Source organism: Danio rerio, chromosome 12, assembly GCF_049306965.1.
Source record: "Danio rerio strain Tuebingen ecotype United States chromosome 12, GRCz12tu, whole genome shotgun sequence".
NCBI lineage: Eukaryota > Metazoa > Chordata > Actinopteri > Cypriniformes > Danionidae > Danio > Danio rerio.
Window position 1 is genome coordinate 24,792,016 of NC_133187.1, and position 27,577 is coordinate 24,819,592.

General features: G+C 36.4%; 1 protein-coding gene across 14 annotated transcripts in view; it reads right to left on the reverse strand.

The window, feature by feature from the left end:
• odad2 (outer dynein arm docking complex subunit 2) overlaps positions 1-27,577 on the reverse strand; it is a 126,549-nt gene that overhangs the window by 44,160 nt on the left and 54,812 nt on the right. For all 14 annotated transcript variants that reach the window (XM_073918459.1, XM_073918463.1, XM_073918468.1 and 11 more), the window contains 5 exons: positions 26,898-27,118; positions 24,951-25,091; positions 21,032-21,176; positions 5,128-5,274; positions 2,217-2,426 (listed from right to left, as the gene is read on the reverse strand). In XM_073918459.1, the coding sequence (XP_073774560.1) occupies positions 2,217-2,426; positions 5,128-5,274; positions 21,032-21,176; positions 24,951-25,091; positions 26,898-27,118 (864 nt within the window). The remainder of the gene's footprint in view (positions 1-2,216; positions 2,427-5,127; positions 5,275-21,031; positions 21,177-24,950; positions 25,092-26,897; positions 27,119-27,577) is intronic.

A 27,577-nucleotide genomic window follows, 5' to 3' on the forward strand; every position in this document is an offset into this window, starting at 1 on the left:
TGATGTTTCCCCATTCAGACAGAATGCCCGAGCATACTGCCCGAGAGGTGTTTCAAAGATGGCCGCCGAGTGAAATGACTTGCCTTAAAGCAGGGGTCTCAAACTCAATTTACCTGGGGGCCGCAGGAGGCAAAGTCTGGGTGAGGCTGGGCCGCATAAGGGATTTCACAAAAAAAGTCCTCAAATGTCATTATTAACAGTTTTAATTATTTCTTCTGAACATGAAGTGTCCTGAACATTAATAGAACATTGAGTGAAGATTATGAACAGTTCTTCTGAACATGGCATCTTTTGCCTATTTCTTGTTGCCAGAGACTTGACAGCGCTTCTTCTCACAAATCTGAACCACATTTGGCTTTAGAGCGGAAGCAGTTGAGACCCTCAGTATGGCTTGAAGATGATCATCATTAAGTCTAGACCTGTACTTTGACTTATTGAAGTCCTGGGAAAAAAGTGGGGGAACTCACTCAAAACTTCCATTCCCTCACCTAAAAAAAGGTGTATATATATGTATAAATAAAACACCCCCACCCCACTCGAGTCACATCAGTCTGTACCAGTCTGTATCTACCTATGATATATATAAGATGCAGGGCAGGCACGTGCACACATAGGGCTCAACCTGTGGAGAGCACATGCCCTTTTTAGTCTTGCATAGAAAGTGCCCTTCCAAAATGATCAAAAGTGCCCCCGGGACGCGACACACCCTCGATCCCGCCCTTCAGTAGGCACGCGATAACACCGCTCTTGAGTACGCGCGCGACAACACAGCTGATGAGAACGCGCGCGACAACACGGCGAGCGGGGAATGCCAGTGACCGCTGTGTACGGATAGAATCAGCGGAGCCGGAGCGGGGAGCGCTCTCTCTCTCCGCTCCGCTGATTCTGTCAGTGTACAGCGGTCGGCGCGGGCCACAAAATATTGCACTGAGGGCCGCAAATGGCCCGCGGGCCGCGAGTTTGAGACCCCTGCCTTAAAGGGATTTTGGCTAAACTCAGTAGGACACTGGCCCTCCAGTACTGAGTTTGGACACCCCTAATCTACACCATGAAAGTCTTATCAAATGCATTTAATAAATGGTCAAAAGTGGACATGGTCAAACACTGGTATTTAAGCATTTAGCATCATCCATTTGGTATGTGACTGGATCCACATAAAAATCTTAAAGAGATAGTTCACCCAAAAATGTAAATTCTCTCATTATTTACTGACCATCTACTTTAAGTTTGAAACTTATTTCAGTTTCTTTCTTCTGATGAACAGGAAAGAGGATATTTGAAAATATATCTGGAAACCGGTAGCCATTGTCTTTCATCTTATTTTTATTTCTACTCTGGAAGTCCAACAATCTTCTTTCATGTTCAAGGAAAAAAGAAAACCATAAAGGATTGGAAGCACATGAGGAAGAGTAAATAGTGAGTAAATCTTCATTTTTGGGTGAACCATTCCTTTGACAACATATGTAATTAGGGCCTTTGTTTCACATGATATTATAACAATACATTTCTGTTCATTATTCTGATTGCATCATTTTTATTTCACTTTGCATTAAGATAGAAGAGTCTAGTTATTTGAACATGAACACAAATGAGTTATAACTTGGCTCCTGGTGTATTTTATGACATCTTCAGTGCACTTTTGTCACCGAGTCGGCAGGATGTGGAATACAATCTCCCGCCCTGAAGCTGCCAACATTCATCCAAACATTCATCATCAGCCAAAAGACTGGCTGTTACTTAAGAGGGCTTGAAAATTCAGACGATGTCACACCAAAATCTACAAATGACCACATCCTTCAAAGAGTAAATTTCTTGTTTCCCCTGCCGTCAAGCCAGAAAGAAGGCTCTAACACAGCATTACACGCGCGTGCTCTTCAGAGGTGGTCTGGGACTTTAAATGTAACTAATATATGATAGCTACATCGAGAACGTCCGAGTCTGGCCCCGAGTAAATATACAGAGCAGGGTAACACGCAAGCCCTAATCATACCGAGCGTCACTCTGTCAATAAACACACATGCCAGGTTGAGGGGGAGCACGACATTCAATCTGTTTTACCTGCAGTGTGTGCTCTTTGATGCTGGCATAGAAAATGATTGGAAGAAACAGAGAGAAAATAGAGGGTATATGTATGTTCTCTAACTGTTTTATACATTTCTAATCATCGGCAACCTGTTTTAATGAACACATGCAAGCACAGACTGCACGTTTCTTACCAGTCTCTGGATGCCACCGTGCTGTCGGACCATCCTGCGGGCGCGTCTGAATTTGGCCACGTTGGCAATGGTTTCTGCAGCCAGGCATTTCAGTTCTTTGTCAGAAGAGTCAAGGATAGATACCATGGTCTGCAAACCACCCAGGTTAGCGATGGTCCGTCGAATCTGGGAGTTGCAACTGATCTCCTTTAAGATTTTCAAAGAGCCAATCTAGTGTGGATGAAATAAAAATGATTGAATTTGACATTTTGAGCTTAAAAGTTTATGAAAGCACCAACTTCTTTTTAACTGTTGAGTTTCATATGCCTGTTACCTGGTGCATATTTTATTTATTATCAGTGAAGTATACTGTTAAAGACGTCATTTTGTAATTAAATTTCTATATATTATAGATATTATTACACATTAAGAAGTAGTCATTCATTATACAAATACAACAATAAACTAAAAGAAAGATAATACCATAATACTTAACTTTGAAGTTAGCAAAAGAACATATTACTTTTATTCATCAAGAACAAATTAAATTGATTAAAATTCACATTACAAACATTTAAAACAGTCAAAAAGATTTCCATTTTGAACAAATGTTGTTTTAAAGGGCACCTACAGTATGATGAAAATCAACTTGCTGTTTGGAATTGATTTTTTTTTTGTGTGTGTGTAGGTGTAGTGTGTCCACTATCATATTGGAGTGATATATTTTAAACACAACGAGTTTCTTTTTTACAATTTACTGATGCTAAAATAGGATCCAAGTCCCAGTGATTTTGAGGCCCACCACAACGTGGCATAGAAGTGGGGTTTTCCCTGCCCACCAAAATGATTGGCAGGTGCCATGTCTCCATAACAACATGTATACACATGTCCACAGTACATTTTTTGCACAAAAATAAAAATAAATAAAAAAACTGAGATTAAAACATATGTTGAACCTCTGTGATCAGCTGCACCTAAATAATTAATTTTATAGATTTTAAAAGTTTTAAAACGGAGTATGTTTGTAATAGAGTAAAATGGCTATGTTATTCTTAACTGCTATAATCTCCACGGTTGCATGGTGTCAGTAAATGAGCATATATGTGTGTGTGTGTGCTACAAACAGCAATTGTGTGTGACTTAACTTTTCAGAAAGGCTTGAATAGACTCCACCACAAATACATCAAATAAACTTACTTGGTATTTTTGACTAATGACCTTATTTCAGCTTCATCCGCGTCTGTCTCTATGGCTGTTTATCTGATGTAATGCAAGAGAAGCAGACAAGCATGTCGGAGCAGTGGGTGGGAGAAGCAGCTCATTTACATTTAAAGCCACAGGCTACAAAAACAGCTACATTGTCCTCAGACACCAAAATGGGCAGATTCTACATTATTTATTAAATAATCTGATGGCTATTTTGAGCTGAAACTTTACAGACACATTCTGAAGACACCAAAGTCTTATCTTACATCTTGTAAAAGAAATAAAATGTGCTATTTAAACTTCACATTTGCAGACACTCCTGTAAAAATAACTCTTCCCACCAATAAAATTACAAACTTTTATCAAGTTTAAATAATAAATAGAGGATGAACTATTTTCAACACTGTTTTTAAGAACTGATAATATTAAGAAATGCACATTAAGCTTATTAAATTATTTTTGAAGTATTATGTGACCCTAAAGCCTGAACTAATGAATCTTCACAGTAAAAATTACATTTAAGTATGTATTAAACATAAACCAGTTATTATAAATTCTAAAAACAAAATCACATCATTGCTTATTTAAATGGATAAAATAAGATAAGCCGTTTGTGTTTCCAGAATGTGTCTGTAAAGTTTTAGCTCAAAACACCCATCAGATTATTTATTATACCTTTCAGAATATTTGAATTAGACACGTGCCAGTCAATGTGTGTCTTAATCTCCGCCTCGGCTGTGTCAGATAAACAGCAGATTGACAGACATGAAGGAAACGGATCTCACGTAACGTTTGTGAGAAATACTACAGTAAGACCTTTCCCAATGATTATTTTATGTATTTGTTGTGTAGTTCATTCCATCCTTTTCGCAACGATGAGTCACACACAATGTTGTTACAAAGCGCATGTTTATATTTGCACTGTTATTGCACAGCAAATGTGACAGAATACACATTAATACACAATGCTAAATGGATATCCGTTATGTTGATGTACAAAATAAACCTGATTTAACATCCACAAACCAGGATTGAAGCGTCTTCTTTTATATATGTACTGATATGTGGCTGTGGTGAAAAGTCACTGTAAATCAAAAAATCACTGAAAAAAATCACTGTAATTAAAAAAATCACTGTAATTCAATACAAACATGCACTGATTTAAAAATGTTTTAAACTTGTAAAACTCATTCTTGATCACATTTGCTGATGATTGATGATCACAGAGAGCTAAACAGATATTTTAATTCCAGTTGCTTTGCACTTGTCCTGTCTTGTGGATATGATTATATGCGTTACTACGGAGACATGTTAATATGCAGCTGTCAATTAATTCAGTAGGTGGGGAAACCGCACTCGTACATTGCAGTGAGCCTCAAAATGAGAGGGATTTAAATCCTATTTTATCGTCAGGAAATAAAAAAAAATGATTTATTGTGTTTCTATCACCCCAATTTGACAGTGGACACACTATACTTACACACATTACTGTCCAAACAGCTTGCAAAAGATGAATTTTGTCATAGGTGCCCTTTAACTGTCCTATTAATCAAATAAATCCAGCCTAGAAGAACACTCTTTTTTTTCAAAAAACATTTTAAAAAATCATACTACTCAAGACATTTTAACATTAGTGTAAGTAATAAAATGAAAAACAGAAATATAAACATTTTCCAAAGTCAGATGTTGACCTCCGACCTAATTAATTGAGTCTGGATGCACTTACTTTACATCTGATCTCATCAGTGTCCAGCAGGTTGATGAGAACCTCCAGCCCACCGACGTCTCTGATGGCCAGCTGACACGTATCCTGGACAAGGTTAAAGTCTCTCAAAGAGCACAGAACAATCACTGTGGCTGTCTGATTAGCCCCCTGTTCACACAAACAAACACATGTGCAGCAATTACATCATGACATGAACAGAAACAGCTGTTCTATTATTCATTTCATTCATTTAAACGCATGCACTGACAGAACTGACTGATAATTAAGAGAAGATGCTTGTGTCTGTATACGCATGTGAGGTGGTTGTAAATTTACAATATTGCACATATAATGCATGATGTGTTCAAGAGAGCACCACTACCAGAGAAACTAGCACAATGATTTAAAAATGAAGCAGGATTTTTAAATGGAGATGAATTATATATGATATTGTGACATGTTGTATTATTATAATGCATTCATGATTTTTATTGCATAAAACATTATTTGAATATCTTTTGGGGATAACCTTTTAAAGAGCCCCTGTTATGGATTTTTAAAAATGACCATTTGTGCAGTGTATAACACAGCGCTAAGTGAATGAAAACATCTAGCTGAGGTTTGAATCTGAAAACGCACAGTGTTTAAAATTATCGATTCTTTAATTTAATAGTCGACTTAGAGTCTAATAAATGAATCATGTTGGGTTCGGATCTTTTGCCTGAACACATCAATGTTGACACGGGACATCACCAAATATTTATTACAGAATCCGGTAAAACATGTACGTGCCTTTCCTTTCAAAAACTAGCAAAGCATGGGGGATCATGGGACTGACCATGACATGATGATGACAATTACTGACACATGGAGATTCGGCTTAAAGTTCATTTTTACAACAATACCACAGTATAGCCAACCAACACGATAAAAAAAAAATCATTATTTTACTTTTTTTTACAGCAGTTAAGGTGCTGGAAAAAAAACGTAAAATAATGGTCGTTAAATTACATTTATTGTCAAATTATGGACGGTAAATTACAGAAATTTCCTTAAATTTAGAATTTACCGTCTGTTATTTTACGGTAAATGTCTGTAATTTTACGGCCATTATTTTATGGGTAATAAACTTAAAATAACAAATTTTTTACAGTGTAGTGTTTTGTTTGTTCTTGTCATTTTTATGATTTTTGATACAATAACCTATGCTGCAATGTGGGATTCGTCTGCCATTTGTTATTAAGGGACGGAGCAGCAGAGACTATTATGTATGGGACTTTGACAGGGATTTTGTCAGTAACTGTTACAGTTCATATGGACCAGTTTCTTCTTCCTCCAAATCATAACATTAAAAGGTAATAAAAGTTTTTGCCTTGTTTTGTGTAGTAACTCATAATCGCTCCACGTGGCTTGTAATCCCTCATCTATTACTGATCAGTGCTTTTATTATCTCTCAGGTTAAATCTTTATGGGCTGTTCACATATTGCGTCCAAAACCACATTGAAAACGGAACGCGTGCTTCGTCCTTTAACGATTTAAATGCGTTCCTGAACTTGTGATCCTCTGCCGTTTGCTATGGCCACCATCAGCTGTTCCTATACACGCGGCACAGTAAATGTGACAGAATGTAAATGTGACTATTTATTTTTTAAATAGTTTACTTAAATAACTTTTGCCACTGTGTGGATTAATACTGAATGTGTGTTGTTGTTATTACTTGGAGTTAGGGTTAAAAGTGGAGTAATATGCTGGTGTTTAACTGCATTGCTTTATTGCATTCCTGCATTGGGCTCTCACATACTCTGCTACTTCATTGTCGTATTCTCTCTGTCTCGTACTGAACCTAGACGACCAATCACAACAGACTGGTTCATTGGACCAATCACTGCAGATTAGCCTTACGCAAAGGAGGGGTTTGGGAACAAATAAATCGCTAAAAGAATCACATGGGAGTCATTGGGATAGTTAGGGATAAAATTATGCATTTTATAAGACAACAAAAGTATTTTTTGACCTTGCATGCATATCAGCCTGTTGTTGGAGACCCCAAAAACAAAATATGACATTTTATAATGCAAAATAGAGGTTCTTTAAAATAATGTATTTTTGTACAACCAAAATGTAATATTTTGGTATGCTTAACATTACATTTTAATTTAAATGCTAATAATAGTTCCATAGCTGAATTTGTCTGATGGCTTTGTTCAAACGGGGAGAGTAAAGAATATAACTGCAAACAGCCTTTTTATTTAGAGAAAGAAGAAAGAAATGGTGGAAATACACTGGAGAAGAGAAAACTAAACCACATAACACAGACAAGAACAGACAAATAACTGAACCAAATAGGTTAATCTAAATAAAATGAATGGCAAACAAAGAACAGGTGGGACTGATTGGTCCACTAATAAGAAACCATAGCAACCAAGAACACAGGAATTAAACACAGGTCAAGAAGCAAAATGTCTACGGCAATTTAAGCTAGGTTTACCAAATGTATCTTTGCATTCTTCAAAGATTTTATGTATAGATTACTATGTTGTTCAAACCAGGAATTTTCTGTTTATAGTGTAGCATATGTCCCTAAATGTCCATCTGTAAGGGACACCAAACTAAAATGTAAAAGGTATCTGTATATTTTTTTTGCTGCCACACTGTAAACCCCGCAGCAGTCATTACTAAAGATATTAAGTTAATATAACTTCACATTACTTAAAATACTAAGTTTTGGCATCAAAACTTAAACAGGTGTGTTTAACTTACCCATTAAACAGCAAGAAACGTACCTAATATTTTAAGTTCTCTGAACTTAACATTTTAATTTCTTTAAACGATTCACCATGTCTCTGTTTAAAATGATTGGTTGCACTTGAAATTTTGCCCTGACAACCACGCTGATTGGTCGATATATTTTATATGACACAAGGTGGTCATTTTGCTTATGATGCTGAATTTTGCTGAAGCGCAACAGCACAGAGGCAATGCCTGATCCCATGTGACAAAAGAGAAAAGTTAAATTAGAACGTAGATATTTAAATGCTTATATACATTTTTCTAAATTGATATAGACACAGGAGTGACATGGTGGCACTGTGAGTAGCGCCATTGTCTCACAGCAAGAAGGTCGCTGGTTTGAGTCCCGGCTGGATCAGTTGGCATTTCTGTGTGGAGTTTGCATGTTCTCCTCGTGTTTGCATGGGTATCCTCCGGGTGCTCCGGTTTCCCCTACAAGTCCAAAGACATGCGCTATATGTTATAGAATTCAATAGAATTTGGGTAAGCTAAATTGTCCGTTGTGTATGTGTGTATGCACTGGTCCTTCAGGTTGGGGGTTGTTCGTTGAGTTAATGACCAACCTCGTAAAAATTTGATGTTAAGAAACACCAACATGGTGTGGCTAAATATCAACTTCAATATAAACGGCCCTGTGAGTAAGTAAGCAAAGAATATAAATGCTGAAAAATGTTGATTTATTATTATGTATATAGCCATTTTAAGTTATCTTTACTTAAAGATTTAAGTTATCTATAGTTAAACATTTACGTTAACTCAAAGAAGAGACCACATTTGGTCAACTAAATTAATTGAGTTGTCATTTTCCCATTACTCAAACGAACTGAGGGAAACACTTTCCTCAAATTATTTGAGTAGTCTCAACGTATTAGGGTTCACAGTGCATGTCGAGTTTTTATTAAGTTACATTATTTGTTTGAAAGTTATTTCCAAATGTTTGCCTTTTAAAACTCTGCTGTTGTGTAAATAAACATACACAAAGCATTAAGTTTTCTATTTTTCCCAATGGTATTGTGTAAATGCCTCCTTAGCAAAATGTATTCTTTATATGTTTCCATTCTAGTTTAAGTGCCTGCTCTTATCAGATTAAAAACTATCCACATCAATTGAGTGTGACATTTTTATGCACACTTTTTGTGCACTCAGATTTTATACACATCTTGGCATTTCCATCTGGCCTTTTTTATTTGATATCCCAAAATGCGCATAAAATACATGGATGAAAACACAGCTAATGGCTTAATTTCTCCATGAACCCCTTTTCTTCGACCCGTTTGACCCACACCCCCAAACCATCTTCCCTTTAAGTCTCATTTTGTTGACCACATGTTGTGTGTAAGTGTTTGGTATTGTGACTATAAACAGGGGTGGAGAGAGATCCTTTGATTCAGACTACTGCTGTGCTGTGGCCTGAAACCATAGACAATGACCTAAGTTAGCAATTAAAAGAAAACAAGCTCTGAAATGTTGGAGATGATAACGAATTGGCCTTAGAAAAAGCTCTGTTTTGACAGTTGCTATATACACATGCAGTGTTTTAGGCTGGTTGTTCTTCAGAAGTTGCCTACGCAGTGAGTACAACAACCCAAACATGTGGCATTTGTTGGGCCAGACTCTTCAACAGATACATCTCGAGATGACTTTTGTGGTTTTGATATCCTTCACGGCAAGTCCTTTATCGCTGGAATGAAATAACAGAAGGGCGAGTGACAGATAAATAAAGCAGGAGAGATCCAGCTAAAATACTACACTATTAATCATCTTTAATCAACAAATTACGGCCGCTTTAGTGATTGCTGTTTGTTTAGGTCCTGACCACAGATCTAAGATCAGCTTTCCCCAAGAGAAAACACTAGAAACTCCACTTCCATGTGTGTTTTTGATACAATGCCTCGTTTTTCTCCTCCTTTTATCTGGAGCAGATCTTATGAATGCAAACAAAGGGAGGCTTTTCTCTGTGTGGCTGGCGCTGTGTTCAGTGCAGTGGGTCTCAAAGAGGCATGTAAGCTGCTGTAATGCCGCTCGTGCACCAGACCTTTGAAATGTGATGCTCAAGTCCAGATCTCTGGAAATCGACCAAACACCTATGTTTCTTTTTCATAAAACGAGTAACAGATAAGATACTGTGATTAGGCAAGTCTTGAACCCAAGTTTACCAGAAGGGTGCATTCCAGTTCACATACTTTAGGTTCATTCACATAGCTTTTTCGATTCTAATGTGTGACTTTCCATTGTTTATCTATGTAAACATGCGATTGATGGATGTGCATGACCGTCACGCTCATGTCTCAAGTCTCTGCGTTATGTCACCATTGACCAATTAGAAGAATGGAGAGGTGCCTTTAGTTTACTATAGGAAGTTAAAAACGGTTTTATTTTACGTTGAAATCAGTGTAAATCGAAAGTTGCTGAGATTAATTTCATTATGCAGATATACCTCCAACTGAAACTGAATATAAGGTAGTGGGCGGGGCTTTCTTTTTGCACATCATTCCCTCATAGCAAACTAATTGCGATAGGGGTGTGGTTAAGAATATTGTGGTTAAATAAGTCAACCCTATGTAAACAGAGAAAGGCTGCTAAATCGTGAAGCAAAAGGACAGATTTTAATTGAAGATGACCAAAACAAACTTTTTTTCCTGTGAATTAACATGCATGGATTAACTGTTTCTCTAAAGAATAACAATTGGAAATTTAGATTTAACATGGCAGAGGAAGTGCTTAAAAAAACCTTCATAAACACTGCATCTGACGTTTTTACATGCAAATATGCAGTCTGTGTGAATAATCACATTCTGCGTAGTTTTCGCATTATAATTAGCGCCAAAAAAAGGTGAACACCAAAGCTTAATTTGAGATATTCAGTTGATTTGGGTAATTATGTATTTACTTGCCAACTAATGTCAAGTTCACACTGCACAATATTTTTGTCTATGACAAACTTGTGTCTGATTAGTCAATTTGACAATTCTGTCAATTAGGCGCTAAAATTATCATCAAATTATGGACCAGAAGGGCACACTATATATTACTACAAGTTGCTTCCTGACATAATATTACTTGCTGACTTTAACAGCATCAGTGATGTCACCAAGAAATTGAATAAATGCACCCCGTACGGCACACCATATGAAATAAAATGACGAATTCCTGTGTCCCAACACTTGTTGTCATTTATAAATTACTACAACATCCTAGATGAAATTAAATGAGCCAAAATATGACTGGTACTGTAGTCTAAATGTAGAATAACATTCAATTGAATTTTGGTCAACTGTAAGGGTTGGAATGACATGTACCTGCAAAATTATAGTCCACAGAATGTCAAGTCAAGTCGAAAAAAATAAATAAAAAATAAAATAAAATAAAATGAGGCATCATGGTGACTCAGTGGTTAGCACTGTCACCTCACAGCAAGAAGGTTGCTGGTTTGAGTCCTGGCTGGGTCAGTTGGTATTTCTGTGTGGAGTTTGCATGTTCTCCTCGTGTTCATGTGGGTTTCCTCTGGGTGCTCCAGTTTGCCCCACAATCTAAAGACATGAGCTATAGGTGAATTGGATAAACTAAATAGGCCGTAGTCTATGTGTGTGAATGAGAGTGTATGGGTGTTTTCCAGAACTGGGTTGCAGCTGGAAGACTGCTGCGTAAAACAAGCTGGATAAGTTGGCGGTTCATTCCACTGTGGCAATACCTGATAAATAGAGGGACTCAGCTGAAGGAAAATGAATTAATAAATAAATAATGTAATAAAAATGGATTAAAAATTAAAATTAAATTAAATTAAATTAAATTAAAAATTTATTTTTTATAAAATGGTTCAGATGATTGAAAAGATCTTTTCAAATATTCAATAATGACAACAAAGTATTGCTCATCTGTAAAACAACCATAATAGCACTTTGCTGAACACATTTTGAGGACTGAACAAAGAACATGGATATGAGAAGAGATTTAAAAAAAGAGGGAGAACATAAAAGGACTAATAATAAGGAATAAAGCGACGACTTATACTTTAAAGAACACTGAGGAGAGACATGGAGAAATGAATGAGAGCAATGAAGGAGACAGAGAGAGAGAATGATAAGAAGTGAGAAAAACAGTTAGAGAGGCAGAGAAAGAAAGAGAGAAAAGAAGCAGGAGTTAGTGAAAAAGACACATGTGTTGTCCATATTAAGTGGCTGGACTAAATGTGAACCAAAACGATCAGTGAATCCACTGCATTCTCTGTCCTGCCACAGTTTCTGTCTTCAAAGCATTCAGTGGGTTTGCATTGAATCTTGTAAAAACACAACGCTATATTTAGTACTGATACCAGAGAGAAAGAAATCATGTTCATATGCTTTCATTTTCAAGCAGCTTTGGTCTGTAGACATTCTTTACATATCAGAAAACATCTGAAGGTCTTTTATAATGTCTCTAACTCGATTCTAAAGGACCCTCATTGTCAGTCTGTGGTGTGAAGACAGATGTTCACACCACACACAGAAAAAAGCTGTGAACATAAAGGACTGACGGCTTTATCTTTTGCCATCACTATACAGTACACCTGACTGACATTAAAGACATGCTCACGTATACTGTATGTGACTGTAGAAACGTCAGCAGAGCATTCAGCTTTAAGTAATTAAATAAATACAATTTTAATAGAAAATTACTATTTTATTTTGTGATTATTGCAAAAACATTACACATTATTGTTTTTACTTATATCAGACAAAATTAGCCCTCGAACAAGCAAGAAGGTTGCTGGTTCGAGCCTTGGCCGGGTCAGTTGGCATTTCTATGTGCAGTTTGCATATTCTCACTGTTCGTGTTGGTTTCCTCCGGCTGCTCCGGTTTCCCCCATAGTCCAAAGACATGCGCTGTAGGTGACCTGTAGTGTATGTGTGAATGAGTGTGTATGGATTTTTCCCAGTGATAGTTTGCAGCTGGAAGGGCATCCGCTGCGTAAAACATATGCTGCATAAATTGGCGGTTTGTTCCGCTGTGGCGACCCCAGATTAACAAAGGGACTAAGCTGAAAAGAAAATGAATGAATGAATTTCAAGCTTCACATATACATGACCTATATTTTAACACTTTATATATTAATGATATACATTCACACGCTTATATTGGAAATATTTAAACAGCCAATCACATGGCAACAAATAGATTTATGAATAAAGTACTGCTAAAATGGCCTTGATTTCATCAGTAAAAAGTTTTTTAAAACTCTTCGGAAAAAACACAGAAAAAACCTGGCACTTCACTTTTTATGCTTTTTGTTGATATTACTATAGTTATCCTTAGTTTTTTTTCTCAGTCGTTATACATTAGAATTTTGTGTTACATCTAATTTTGATGAATAAAGTTTGTTGCATTTCTTTAGTTTGAGGTGTGTTACCATAATGGTGTTTAGTAGCTGTAACTAACTATGTTTCTGTGATGAGCAGTATGACTTATACAGTATGACTTTTTCATCCACACATTCTTATAATTTTTTTTTTATCTCCTTAACAAATGTATGTTGTGTAGATGTTAGAACTTCAAATCACTGGTGCATAACACTACGGGCCCTATCATACACCCGGCGCAGAGCATGGTGCAAATGTTGTGTGCTAGTTTCAGCTCAGCGCAAGAGTCGTTTTGACATTTTGCACCACGCTGTTTAAATAGCAAATGCATTTATTTGGATATAACTCAGTCTTTTGAACACACTTTGTTATCATTGTTCATTTATTTGATTGCTGGAAATTAGAACTGAATTTATAAATAGTTTTGAAACAAATCTTTGCGCTTAATAAACAAAATTAATTATGTAGGCTAATTTATGTTGGTGCGTACAACACCTTTCCCTATCCACGAGAGTGAAAGTGAAAGTAAACAATGAGAAGGCTCTTTCTCTCATTCTTGCACTGTAGATGCTCTGTTTAACTGTTTTCTCTCTAGTGAAGATTTAGGTTGTTCACTTAAAAAGTCTGCCATGTAAATAGCAAATGCACTATGGCACGACGCAACTGACTCTTATGGGAATGAAAGATGACACTCTGATTTATTTTATTCTCAAAACACACTTAGAAGTCATTAATAGAATAAGCTCAACCCTGTTAGACCATGTGCTGCGGCGCAAAGTGGATTTTCCCATCCTTAAAATAGCAAAAGTGGATTCTGACACGTCCTTATTGCTTTTGCGCCCTGCGTATGGAACGTCAAAATAGATCCCTATAACTTAATGAAATATGGTAGTTTACCATGCAATTTAGTATTTACAGCTTTTTTTTTTTACTATAAATTTTACAAATTCGACATTTAAAAAATTGGACAGTGCATCTAGACATGGTCACAAAATGTCCCGAAGAAAGTTAATCTAAGTGACTTTGAATGTGGCATGGTTTTTGGTATCAGATGGACTGGTCTGAGTATTCCAGAAACTATTGATCTACTGAGATTTTCAGGTAAAACCATGGGGTTTATAAAAGTGGGTAAGATAAAAGGTAAGGTAATGTATAGGTAACTCAAATAACCCCTCATTGCAAAAATAACATTGCTGCAGAAGAGCATCTCTAAATGGACAACACAAAATACACATGCATATTTTTAGATGTGCAGCCTTTTCACATCCTTCAAAAATAACCTAATGCTCCACAGTATATTAAGGTTAAGGTTGGGGTTCTGATGTCATACAAGAATTTAGTTCTGCTTACTTTCTCCACATGGGATGTCAAGAATGATAGTGCTGCTCAGGTCCGCAGGTCTTATCTGTATTAAAACGTCTTCATAAAATACGGTGGAGACAAAGCCTGACATTCATCGGTGATCAAGACAATAAAAGTGTGTTGTATTGCTCTTCCCTTGGAAATGTTTGTCTTGAATAAATAATCAAGTATAGTGGTATGTGACATAATTTAACTGTCAGAAAAGTACTGAAAGATTGTAGAAGAGCAGATAGATTGTAGTTGTGTTTGAGAGCATAAAAAGCTGGTCTCACTGACACCACAAGCTGTGTCTCACTGTAAAAACCATAAATGGGAAATACTACTTTAAATATCTGAAGCAAAACACTGCAGAATGAGCCAGAAATCATAAATCCCATTGCAGATGAAGCTCAGAAAATTAACAAATTCAAGCAAATCATAGACAGACAGTGGTTACAGAGAATAAAAGCAGAAAGGAAAAAGGAGGAAAAGACAAACAGAGAAAATGGATATATAAATAAAACTTAAGAAGAAAACACAGCCGTACCGATACTCTAGAGTAAATTGAGAGGGCAGAAAGGAAAAAGAAACTAAGCATCCAAGTGAACAAGAGAACAAGGTGGTATTAGGGAAAAAGCAAGAGAATGTTCATTCTGGCTCGAGCGTTGTGTATGATACACATATTAGAGTTAATTTATAGAGAAGCTGACTGAGGCCTGATCATTATCATTTATCCTCAATTAAGCAGCCAGCTGTCAAGAGCAAGATAAAGACAGCTGTTTAAATGATTTACACACAGAGAGAAGCCATAGAGCCGCAGAGGAGAGCCGTCTACTCCAGATTTAAGAGCAAAGAGGTATCAGATTTAATGGACAGTATTAACTTGAGGCAAAACAGCACATCCACAGCGTATTTATGAGTGCCTTCACTTGCACATGTACACACACACACACACACACACACACACACACACACACACACACACACACACACACACACACACACACACTCAGACCAATATGACTGAAAATGGATGAAATGAATCTGCTGTTAGTCGGTTTGCTCCAACTTTGCTGTGATTTTTAAAAGGAGTTACGTATAACAGATTGCAATAGACTTTAATAGCAAACTGTTGTTCTCTTTCTCTCTTTCTATCTATCTATCTATCTATCTATCTATCTATCTATCTATCTATCTATCTATCTATCTATCTATCTATCTATCTATCTATCTATCTATCTATCTATCTATCTATCTATCGTTAACTTTGATAGATAAAAAAATTTTTCCCCCAAAAAATCCCTTTAATGTTGGTTTCTTATTATTTTGATAAAAAATAATCCTGTAAAAAAAAGTATTTACAACAAAACAAAACTGATGCAACACAAAAAAAAAACTACACTCAAAAAACTATATTTTAAAACTACTTATTTAAAATGTGCTAAACCAACACAATTCTTGATTTTCATTGGGAGAGCTTAATTTTTTATGTTCAATCCATATACATTTTTTTTAAAGTGTTACCTTAATCGATTTGAGTTGGGACAACATGAATAAATTGTGTGGAACCCTGCATTTTTTACAGTGTGGAGTAATGGCCGTGAAAAACAATCAGCTTTGCCATCACTGCTATAAATGATGTTAAAAATTATTAATTAATTAATTAGTTGATATGTTACTAAACATTTTTCATGATACTAGTAAAATACTAGCTTAAAGTGCAATTTAAAGGCTTAACTAATTAACTAGGCAGGTTAGGGTAATTATGCAAGTCATTGTATAGTGATGGTTTGTTCTGTAGACAAAAAAAATTACTGCTTAAGGGGGTTAATAATGTTGAACTTAAAATAAATGTAAAAAAAATAAAACTGCCAGGCACAATGCACTCAATGGAGCTAGTGACATCACTGTGAGGGGTAGGGTTAAAGGTGGGGTTGGGTTGGGTATGGGCATTAAAAAGCATCGCATGCAGCTTTTTGCATGTTATACTTGACCAATTGGAGATAAAAAGAATAGAATTCAGTAAGGCTGTGCCGATAAACAATATAATATCCAAATTTATGTCAATAGCAATGATAAGTTCAAAATTTTTTTTACTCTATATTGATCTATTGATTGAGTGGCAGCACGTGGCACAGTGGGTAACATGATCACCTAACAGCAAGAAGGTCGCTTGTCAGAGCCTTGGCTGGGTCAGTTGACATTTCTGTGTGGAATTTGCATGTTCTCCCTGTGTTCGTGAGGGTTTCCTCCGGGTGCTCCGGTTTCCCCCACAGTCCAAAGACATCCGAAGTATGTCCGAAGTATATGTGTGCGAATGAGTGTGTATGGATGTTTCCCAGTGATGGGTTTGCAGCTGGAAGGACATCCGCTGCAATAAACATATGCTGGATAAATTGGCAGATCAATCCGAGGTGGCGACCCCAGATTAATAAAGGGACTAAGCCGACAAGAAAATGAATGAATGAATAAAAGATCTAAGAGTAAATCACACAGCAGAAATATGCAACGATGGGAATCTAAAAGTGTGTTAATATTAGAGACGTACCAAACTTTTGTCCATCGAAAATGTATTGAAAATTCGTTATGCCGTTTAACAAACCCTCTTATTTTTGTGGCTTCAGCCAGAGGGATAGTCTTTTAAATCTGGAAATATTAACAACTTATATAGAAATATATATGGTTATCGTTCAATATGAAAAATCAGTAACTTAATATAAATATTTTCTTAATAATATATTTTATTAGAGTTAGATGACTGTCTTCATCTGCTTTGACTCTGCATCTTAAAACATTTTTCAAAAGTATACCATTTCTAGAAACTTTTGTACTGAAAAAAGCAATCTATCTGATGTCTCTGGATTGTGTACCAGCAGCTTAATCTGACTAAAAATCATTTTAGTACTCCTTTTGTCCAGTAGAGGGAGCAAGACCTCATAACAGCCATGTGTGATAACAAAACATTACTCTGGTTACAAATAACAACTGTTCCATTCAGACAGGAACTGCCACTATGCAAATGTGTAGCTTTTATACATGATTAATTTCATGCTGAGGTTCATTTTAAAATATCCCAAGTCTTATGTGTGCAAATTACTATCCTAAAATAATATTTCTGTGAGGAACAGTGAGCACTACAGTGTGTACTCTTAAGAGATCTAGATTTAGCTTAATTTCCTGAGCAGACAGACACTCTGCAAACCTTTAGTGAAATTAAGTCAGTAACATAAATGTAATTGCATTGGAAAAACTGCACTTTTTCAGCATATAGCATTAGGGTACTTAGCAATTCTCTTACTTTCAAGCCTGTAACGAGAAGCAGAATGGTGTAATTTAGAGAGGGGAACGTGTGAAAGAATGTTTCTGTGCAACTTTGTTTGGCTGCCATGTTTCGCTAATTCAAGCTAATGAGGCAATTCGACTGAATCTGGTGAGACAAACAGCCTGTGGCCTCCTCCTCCTCCTCCTCTACACACTGATGCAGTTACAAAGTCCGTCTGTAAATGTGTGAAAGTGTAATTATACTCAACGCTCGTTTTCAGCGACTGAACTGAGTTTTGTGTGTGCGTAATATGTTTTGCGGTCGCCAGATACGCACAATTTCTTAATATAACACCAATATTGCCATCAGCATCATGAAAGGATATACTGTAGTCACTAATGCCGACTGCCTACCGTACATGTGTACAGAAAGGCAAACATGTAAATGTACAGTTCAGGTAATGTACACTGCAAAAATATCCCTAGATAAACAGCCATTAAAGCACAATCGGATCATTCATGCATCAGTGTATAGAAGCCTAATCTCTCTGAAATACAAACGCATGTCTATACCCTGGAAAAGTGCAGAAGAAAAGACAGAGGGGAGGAGAAAAACTGAACCTTCGCTCCAAAAATAAAACAGATATTTAGTTTGGCATGGACTGTGTTTCGGCTTCTGATGGTAATGACATTATAAGAGCGCTACTGGACAAACCCTCATAAATAAGAACTGTGGTTTCCAGACAGATAGAATGCTGAGAAGGGCACGTTACAAACACATCCTGTCTAAAGCTGAACACTGCACGGTAACAAACGCATCCCCAAACACCTCGCACAAATCACCAAAAAACAAACTTTTCAGATTCACTTTCCCAATGCTCATTTGCTGAAAATCAAACAGGATTTTGTTATCAACTGCATTTTTTTCTCCTTCTGACATTTGGTAGAGGATGAGCACCTCCCTTTGGGAAAATCACATTCATTATCCTGTAGTTTCTTTTTTTTTTACTGGGCTAAAAATACCTACCTGCGGCTGAACTTTGCTTGGTTGTTTTCCTTAACATGATTTATTGCTCACTACAGTGAAGATCCTTTAAAAAAATGTGTCCACACTGTGTCCTTAACCTTATCGTGAGACACCGATTTAAGACAATTGAAAAAAGGAAATGCTATGAATGCTTATAATAAATTCTACTTTTGAAACTTATGTTAGGTTTTGTGGTTGAGCACTCATAGCTGTTTTGGCTGCTAAATGTGCAAACTATTTTTCCATCTCCCAACACTCATATTTTTAGTGTGATTTATGAATCACACGAGTAGCCGTGTGATGTGGCTCTCTATCAACACAGCTGTAATGCGATTGTACTGTAGGTAAACAGTGTGTTGATAAAACCACATCACATGGATGCAAGTGTGATACATTTATGCAACAATCTGACTGCAATTCAATAGGGTCTTTAAAAGGTCTTTTGTTTGAGAGATTGTCATAGATTTAAAGCTGAAATTTACACAGCTGAAAAAAGCATGTTAGTTAGAAAAAAAATTAAGCACTGCTGATCAATGCATTTATTACATAATGCTTAAATTAAAACTTAAGTCCTTTTAACACCCTTAACAGTCCAAGTCACTCTTTCACTAATAAAGATTTTTTTTTTGGCATTGTCTAATTATGCAACAATGTAACAACCAAAGTCAATCACTATTAATAATAGACATCTATGTTTTTAAAAACTTTTTATTAAGTGGCCCTAACTACTATGTACCTACTTATTTACTTACTTACTTCCTAGGGCTGTTTATATATCGAAGTTTATATTTAGTCACACCATGTTGGTGTTTTGTAACATGTAATTTTTTGCAAAACACCAACACAAGTTTTTTTCACGGGTACATTTTTAGTGTTGTATCATCAGTACTTTAACTGCAGTCATTACTTTATATTTTCTTCTCTACAGGGATTGGCTAAGTAGACAAATCAGTCCTGTGATTCCTGTCCAATCAGAAATCGTACATAGATAGTACTGTAAATCTCATAAAACTGAACAACCACAAGACTTGGACGCTTTATAAATGCAGTAAACCTAGTCCAATAATATGTCCATAATTCTTACACGCAATGACCCAGAAAATGTTTAGACTGCATGTTACTGGTGAGAAGATGACGTATGTTTACTGTGTGATGAAATCAACAAATAGTCCTAAAATGATAATTCCTTACATTTATGTCATGCTGTTCTGGACACATTTTTAGGGGGAATATTCTCATCCACCACCAGTAAGCAGCATCCACCTGAATGACGCGACGGCAGTAACACCATATAACACACCAGCTAATTGGTGGAAAGGAGACATTGATGAAACCAATTATGATATGGTGATCGTTAGAAGGCCATGATGGGCAGAGGCCAGAGGGCAAATTTGGCCAGGATGCTGTGGTTAAACCCCTACTCTTTTTCAAAGGACATCCTGGAATTTTTAACAACCACGGAGAATCAGGACCTTAGTTAAATGTCTCACCTGAAAGATGGTGCTCACTGTGCAGTATAGAGTCGCCATCAATATACTGGGGAGTTAGTACCCACACAGACCGCAGGTTGAGCGCCTTCTGCTGATCTCATTAACACCCTTTGGCAGCAATCTAGCTTTCCCACATGGTCTCCCATCCCTGCTTAGCTTCAGTGGGTGACTATGTGAGAGTTACACAGAACTTGCTGCCGACTAAACAATAACTAAATGCACTACAGAATGTTACGTTTACACACATACACAAATTGCATTTAAACGCATCAGCTATTTACAGTGTAATACTCAACACTCACTACTCTTGCATACATTTAAAAGAGATACATTTTACTCATACAGTAGTTTGAAAAATATTTACAACAGATACTTTCACTCTACTTGGGGGAATCCCTTTTTATGGTGGGCATACAGTATGCCTTATTTTCACATCCCAATGTTGACAGGTATGATTTGAAGTCTAATCAACTTTTCTGATTGAAGTCCAATCTTCCTCAAATTGCAAGAAAGATCTCTCAGCAAATCAGTTTAAAGAACATACATTTTTCTGAATTGATACTGAAAAGATACTAAAATGTAATATTTCCAAAGACATTATTATAATGCTTCAAATTAGATTTTTTGGCCATGATAATTGCATTTTAAAAATATGATTACAAGCAAATAAGTTTTTTACCTTTAAGTATTTGACTAGTTTCTGGATCTGCCAATATTCAGAGGGAAGGTCGGTAGCAGTTTCAGCACGTCTTTCATGCTGTTCTTCATCTTCCTCATCCTCTGATGAACTCTCACTGAAGTCCTCAGCTCCTCCTGGGGTTTTTCTGCGCACACACATACACACACGTACCTGTTAGATGTATTAATATTGGCTGAACCCAGTTTCATGCCTTTCAGACAGCAGTCTCCCACATAATTTTTTTCAGGATCGAAATGAAAGCTACCCATACATTACAAGACATTAAAGAAAAAAGTCCTCTCTTTAATAAATAGAGCCTTAATACATTAAATCAGAGGAGAGTCAGGGCAGGTGCAAGCCAAACCACACAGCCCATTCTCTCAATGCTCTGGTAAAAATCTCTTCGAAATCAATGAGGAATGAATTATTGCTCTCTGAAAGGCCTTCATGTTCAAACCCTTGGACAAAATGGCCGTCAAACTCAGGGGTGTATTTGAAGTGTCATCTTAAGCCATGGCATCAAATTAAACGGCAGGGGATGGAGAGAACAGAGACAGGGCAACAGAGAGAGAGGACGACTGGAGTGGTCATCAGTGCTTTTCCAAACTCTTTCATCGCAAGCTTATACACACACACACAAAACGCAGATGGCCGTTAAAGCGGATCAGGCTACTGAAATGAATGTATCGTCAAACGAGTCATGAAATTCAGTACACACAGTGAAGAGGCCAGAGGGACTTCGATATGTTTTCCAGTGGATAACTGTATTGCTGGACAGAAGCGCACTTGTCTTTTTGTAAGTCACGCCATCAGAAACAGAGCTTCGGTGCCAGTCACTTACTGAAAATGTAATGCTATTTATATGTATTGCAATGCACATTTCATTGGCTTAGCATCATACAGTGGAAATCAAAATTAGAAGAATAACAATTGTGACAAAAGTGAAAATTTTTTATTTTTTTAATTGAGACTTTATTTAGTTATTTGGGCAATAACTATATCAAAATTTTGATTCTGGGTATTAAATTATTTACGTTCACATTCTTCAGCCTTAAGGTGGTTAGACTACAGCTTTTAGTTGTGTAACGGATCACAAATCTCATGGTTTGTATCACACTGCGGTTTTTGAGTCACGGATCAGACCATTTTTCGGATCAACAAAAAAGGGAGGAGACAAAAGTCATTTGCTTTCCATTGTTTAAAAAATTACGGCAAAAAACATTGATTTTAACAAAATAGTCAATACGAAAAATGATCTTTGCTACTGTTGCTGATAATATAGAAATAAATCTAGATATAGAAATCTAAAATATTGTACAACATTTATTTTCAATGAATGATTTAAAAGTTTACACATAAAACTTCATGTTTGTTATAGGTGTATAATTTTTGAAAATCTATTCAGTGACGTAATTGTGATGGTTGTTTAACCACCTATTGGTTAAACAATATAATTCCTACAACATTCACCAGCATCAAATTCCAATAAACTCTGACTTTAATCTTTACCATAATCATGGTATAAACTGTTTTCCTAGTATTTCTGTGTTGTTTAATTATCTATAACTAACTGAAAAAGTGTGAAAACTGAATCTCTCTCAATCAAATGCAGATTTGAATGCAGCGCTTTGAAGGATAAATAAACATATGCAAATCATTGTCATTAATCATTCATGTTGTGCAGGTTTGTACTGCAATTACAATCTTTTAAGTGTCAGAAAACACTTTTAATTAATAACCTAAGAAATCAATTAGGTCCGACCACAACTTTTCCGTCATCTTTATATTTTAAAGGGAAGCCAAAATGTTTTCATACATTAGAATATTTTTCCTTCACTTTTATCAATTGATGAAGTTTTGTTCCTCACCACTGTCGCCACTGGCTTGCTTGGTTTAGGACTTGTGGAGCTGTGCATGAATGGATTTGCTCTTCAGTGTTTGGACTTTCAGCAGTGATAATTAAACCGCACTAAACTGAACTTTAACTCTGAAAACTGGACTGACAATTTTAATTTACTAGAACTTCTATGTTAAGCTTCTTTGACACAATTTACATAGTAAAAGCACTATAGAAATAAAGATGAATTTAAAAAGTATAAATATTGAGGAAATAATCTTTAATATTTGTCCAAATTATGTTGTAAGCAATGAATATAACTGGTCAAAAATGTTTTGATATATTTATGGTAGGATCATTCAATAGAATGTCTTGAGGCAATATGATTTTTGGCATAAAAGTAAAATCAATAATTCTGACTTAAACAACAATTGAAAGCTGATCAAAATTGGAAAAAAAACTTGGGGGTATTTTTCCTAATTTAAAAAAAAAAATTGTTTCATTTCAGAGTTTTTGCTAATTTGAACAATGAAGATTCCATTATTTCTGAACAAATTCATAAATAATTTCTCTAATTCTTATTTGCACTGTATAGGAGGGTACTTTTGAGCCCTATTGCAAATAATCTTGCTTCACCTTTCTCATTACTAACAAATCCAGTTATACAGCTAAGCATTCTGTCCATTTTAAATTCACAGTTTGTGACACCACATCCTGCTGGTTCATTTAGATGTCTTTGATCTTTGTTGCATTCATATTTCAACAACAAAAAAAAAACATTAATTGCTGACACCAATGGCATAGTAATTGTAGTAGTAGCACTCCATTGTTTACAGAGACCCAAGTTCAATTCAATTCAATTCAATTCAGCTTTTATTTGTATAGCGCTTTTACAATGTAGATTGTGTCAAAGCAGCTTCACATAAATGGTCATAGTAACTGGAACAGTGTGGTTCAGTAACTGGAACAGTGTAGTTCAGTTTTTAATGTTTAAGTTCAGTTCAGTTTAGCTCAGTTCAGTGTGATTTAATCATTACTGAGAGTTCAAACACTGAAGAGCCAATTCATCGATGCGTAGCTCTACCAATCCTGAACCATGCGAGGCAGTGGCGACAGCGGAGAGGGAAAAAAAACTTCACCTGATGGGAGTGAAGAAAAAAAACCTTGAGAGAACCAGACTCAGTTGGGCACGACCATTTTAATTTCTCCGCTGGCCAAAAGTCTAGTGCAGAACTTCATTCGTCGTGGTTTAGTTCGATTCCTACCTTGAGGTTAAGGTCTATGCCGATACTTGCCCTCTCTATGCTCCCCACGCTTTCCTGTTAATACTCTCTACTGTCCAATCCATTAAAGATGAAAAAATCATTTCGTAAACAGACCAACACCAGGGTTCACACTTATTTCAATGAACTACACAAACTAAGCAACTAAACCAGAGTTTTTTTTTTTTTAATCAAAACAATCCTGCCAATTGTGAACACACCATTAGTCTACCATAAACACACACAAATGATTTTCAGAACACTGACTTTTGTGCACATCACTGTTTTAAAGCACTTCTATTAACAGTAGGACTTAGAGAAGAGAAACTACAGCTACGCCCGGAGATTCTTACAGGCAGGACTGTGTACTCTGGCAGCCGGTGTTATGGGGACAGCTGGAGTTTTTACTCACCATCGCCAAATAGACAGAGAGGAGTCAGAAGTAGGAACAGGGTTATCAGTGGCTCAGGCACAGGCTGATTATTACAGACCGCTACTCCCAGTAGCACCAGAGGACCATTTCGTGCACACACCAACCTGAACGACTGCTTCATCCGTGTCTTATTAAAGGCTATAAAATGAATACTTATCCACAGCTGAAATAATTTGCCCCGAAAGTGAGTCTTTATTTCCAATTCAATGATAGAATAAGTTTTTTTTTACATATATTTGGCCGGGAGAATAAAGGGTTATTCAATTATGCGTGTTCCTGGGAGAAAAAAATTCAGATCCTGTGCAATGGTTAGGAATGGTTACCTCGGAGGAAATACCATGTGCACAATAAAAGCTATTCTAGTAGACTGAGATTATGGTGGCATACATTTTTTGAGAAGACTGGAGGCCTGGTAGAGATGATCCAGAAATATTAGTCTTCTTTTTGCTCTCGGATGTTGGTGACTTTGTGCCATATTCAAAGATCTTCTTGCTTTCTCTGATCTTTCTGGCTTTCACTTCTCCCTCACTGGAAAAAAAAAAGACTTTTATTAATATTAACGTTTTTACTATTATGAAATAAGAATGAACCATGTTTGTTAAAATTATTTAACGTCCAGTACTGTGAATTAACAAAAACAACAATGAATGACTTTACTTTTATTACAAAAATAACAAAGATCAATAATACAATAAATATATTGTTCATGTTAGTAAATACATTGACTAATGGAACTTACATTTTTTATTACTGACTTGACAAAATAAATTACTATTTAAACGTAAATAATAATTAAAATACAACTGAAGATACATAAAAATACAAACCACCCTGATTTTTAGTTTAAGTCAATGGTTCCCAAAGTGGGAATCAGGACCCCCTGGGGGTTGCAGGACATCGAGAGGGGGTATGGTGAATTCCTAAACTATTAGATAGTAGAATTAAATAGTATTTAATAGTTACATTAAAAAAACAACATGCAAATTAAAAGCCATCAGCCTTTCTATGTTTTTCCAATGGATTGCGACCCCTGGGGTGATATTGGTAGAATTAACTACACAGTAATATCGTCAGAAGTATCAGATTGATTTTATGGCACAATTGTAAACTTTGACATGTTTACAACATAAAAAAGACCATGACTGAACATGGAGGGGGGGAGGGGGGAGGGGGGGAGTTGGCACAGTGGGTAGCGATGTCACCTCACAGCAAGAAGGTCACCTGATCGAACCTTGGCCGGGTCAGCTGGCATGTCTTTGTGGAGTTTGCATGTTCTCCTCGTGTTCGCGTGACTTTTCTCCGGATGCTCCGGTTTCTCCCAAAAGACATGCGCTATAGGTGAATTGGGTGAGCTAAATTGTCTGTAGTGTATGTGTGTGAATGAAAGTGTATGGGGGCTCCCCAGTGATGGGTTGCAGCTGGAAGGACATCCGCTGCGTAAAAACATATGCTGGATAAGTTTGCGGTTCATTCCACTGTGGCGACCCCTGATTAACAAACGCACTAAGACGAAAAGAAAATTAATGAATGAATCTTCAAGTGGTAGTCTCCAGGATTAAGCCAAGAATCAACTTGTGCTGTAAACATTGTGGTCACCAGTCTCACTAGATGAGGTTAATATTAAATTAAACTAATTAATAAATGACTATAAAAAACTATATGTTTGTTAGATTGTTATACTTTTTTGCATCGTCAATATGCTCATGGTTATATAAGTCTTCATTTGTGTGCAATGGTTGTATGTCTACAAACACCTCAGAGGATGGTGGGGGTCGTGAGTAACTGGAAGTTGTAATTTGTGGCTCACTTTGGCTAAAAATGTTTGGGGAACCACTGGTTTAAGTGGCACCTATTGCATTTCCTTTATTCTTAATTATTCTGTTCTATCCCATTATGTCATTTAAGTGTGTTTCAAAACTTTGTAGCTCTATAATAGATATCTACTACAGTGTCACTTAGATCATTTGAATATGAGTTTGTTTCTTTGCTGTGATTTGAAGGGCAGTGCATTTCCACATCTGGAGGAATTATTTCTCCAAAACAAAGGATTATTGTTTTGGAAATCTTAGACGGCTTTTCAGAGGACGTTTACCAGTAACAATCATTGAAACAGCCAAAAATGGCTGATTTGTCTGCTAGATCAATCCAAAGAGGAAAACATATGTCTGAGTGATTAACTAGCTTTATCAGGTGACTGTCAATAACACTGAGAGGAGAATATCCACTAACATTTAAAAAATACTAGTGTGACTGACTGCTGAACTGTACCGTGTACAAGCAACCACTGATGTTGTGAAGGTTTTTTTGGAACCCATTTGGGTTTATATCACTCACTCATAAGGAGATGTGAGCCCGAGGTTCTTCCATTTCAAAGATGGTTCTAATTTCTTCTTCCTATTGCCCGGCTTGTTCTGAACAGGTTGTTGTCTTGCCTTCTTGAGCACATTCTTTTCCTCACTGTTGTAAGGCTTCAGGGTTTGGCCTGTTTTCTCGGCATCAACAGTTTCCACATGTAGGATCTTTTTAGCTGATGGCACATCTTGAATGGCAAAGTTCTGTAGAAGAGAACGAAAAAAAAAAAGATAGTGAGGAAAAGTCTCAATTGGCAACAAGACACACACTTGGGCAGAAAGACTTTTCAATTAAGAAAGTGCTTCATCTTAGCAACAAATTTTCCATTTTACATCTGACCTATTGTCTTTTTTTTTCATCTCTGAGTTAGCCTTCTGATTCTAAGAAAGAGACGTATAAAACTAAATCCCACTTATGAATTTGTATCCCTGCACATTTATATAATGCAGCCTTTCTCCACAGTCTACTGCCAGAAAAACAATCCTGCCTTTGAGTTATGAGAACAACTGAAAAAAATAGAAACATATTTCCAAAGTTTCTTCTGTTAATTGCCTATACAATATGAGAGGTTTATTGTTTCTGTACATTCTTGAACTGCAGGCAAGACGTTTGCCACACTCAGTGAAATCTTTGTGGTAACGCAACCATGATTTTTTTTATTT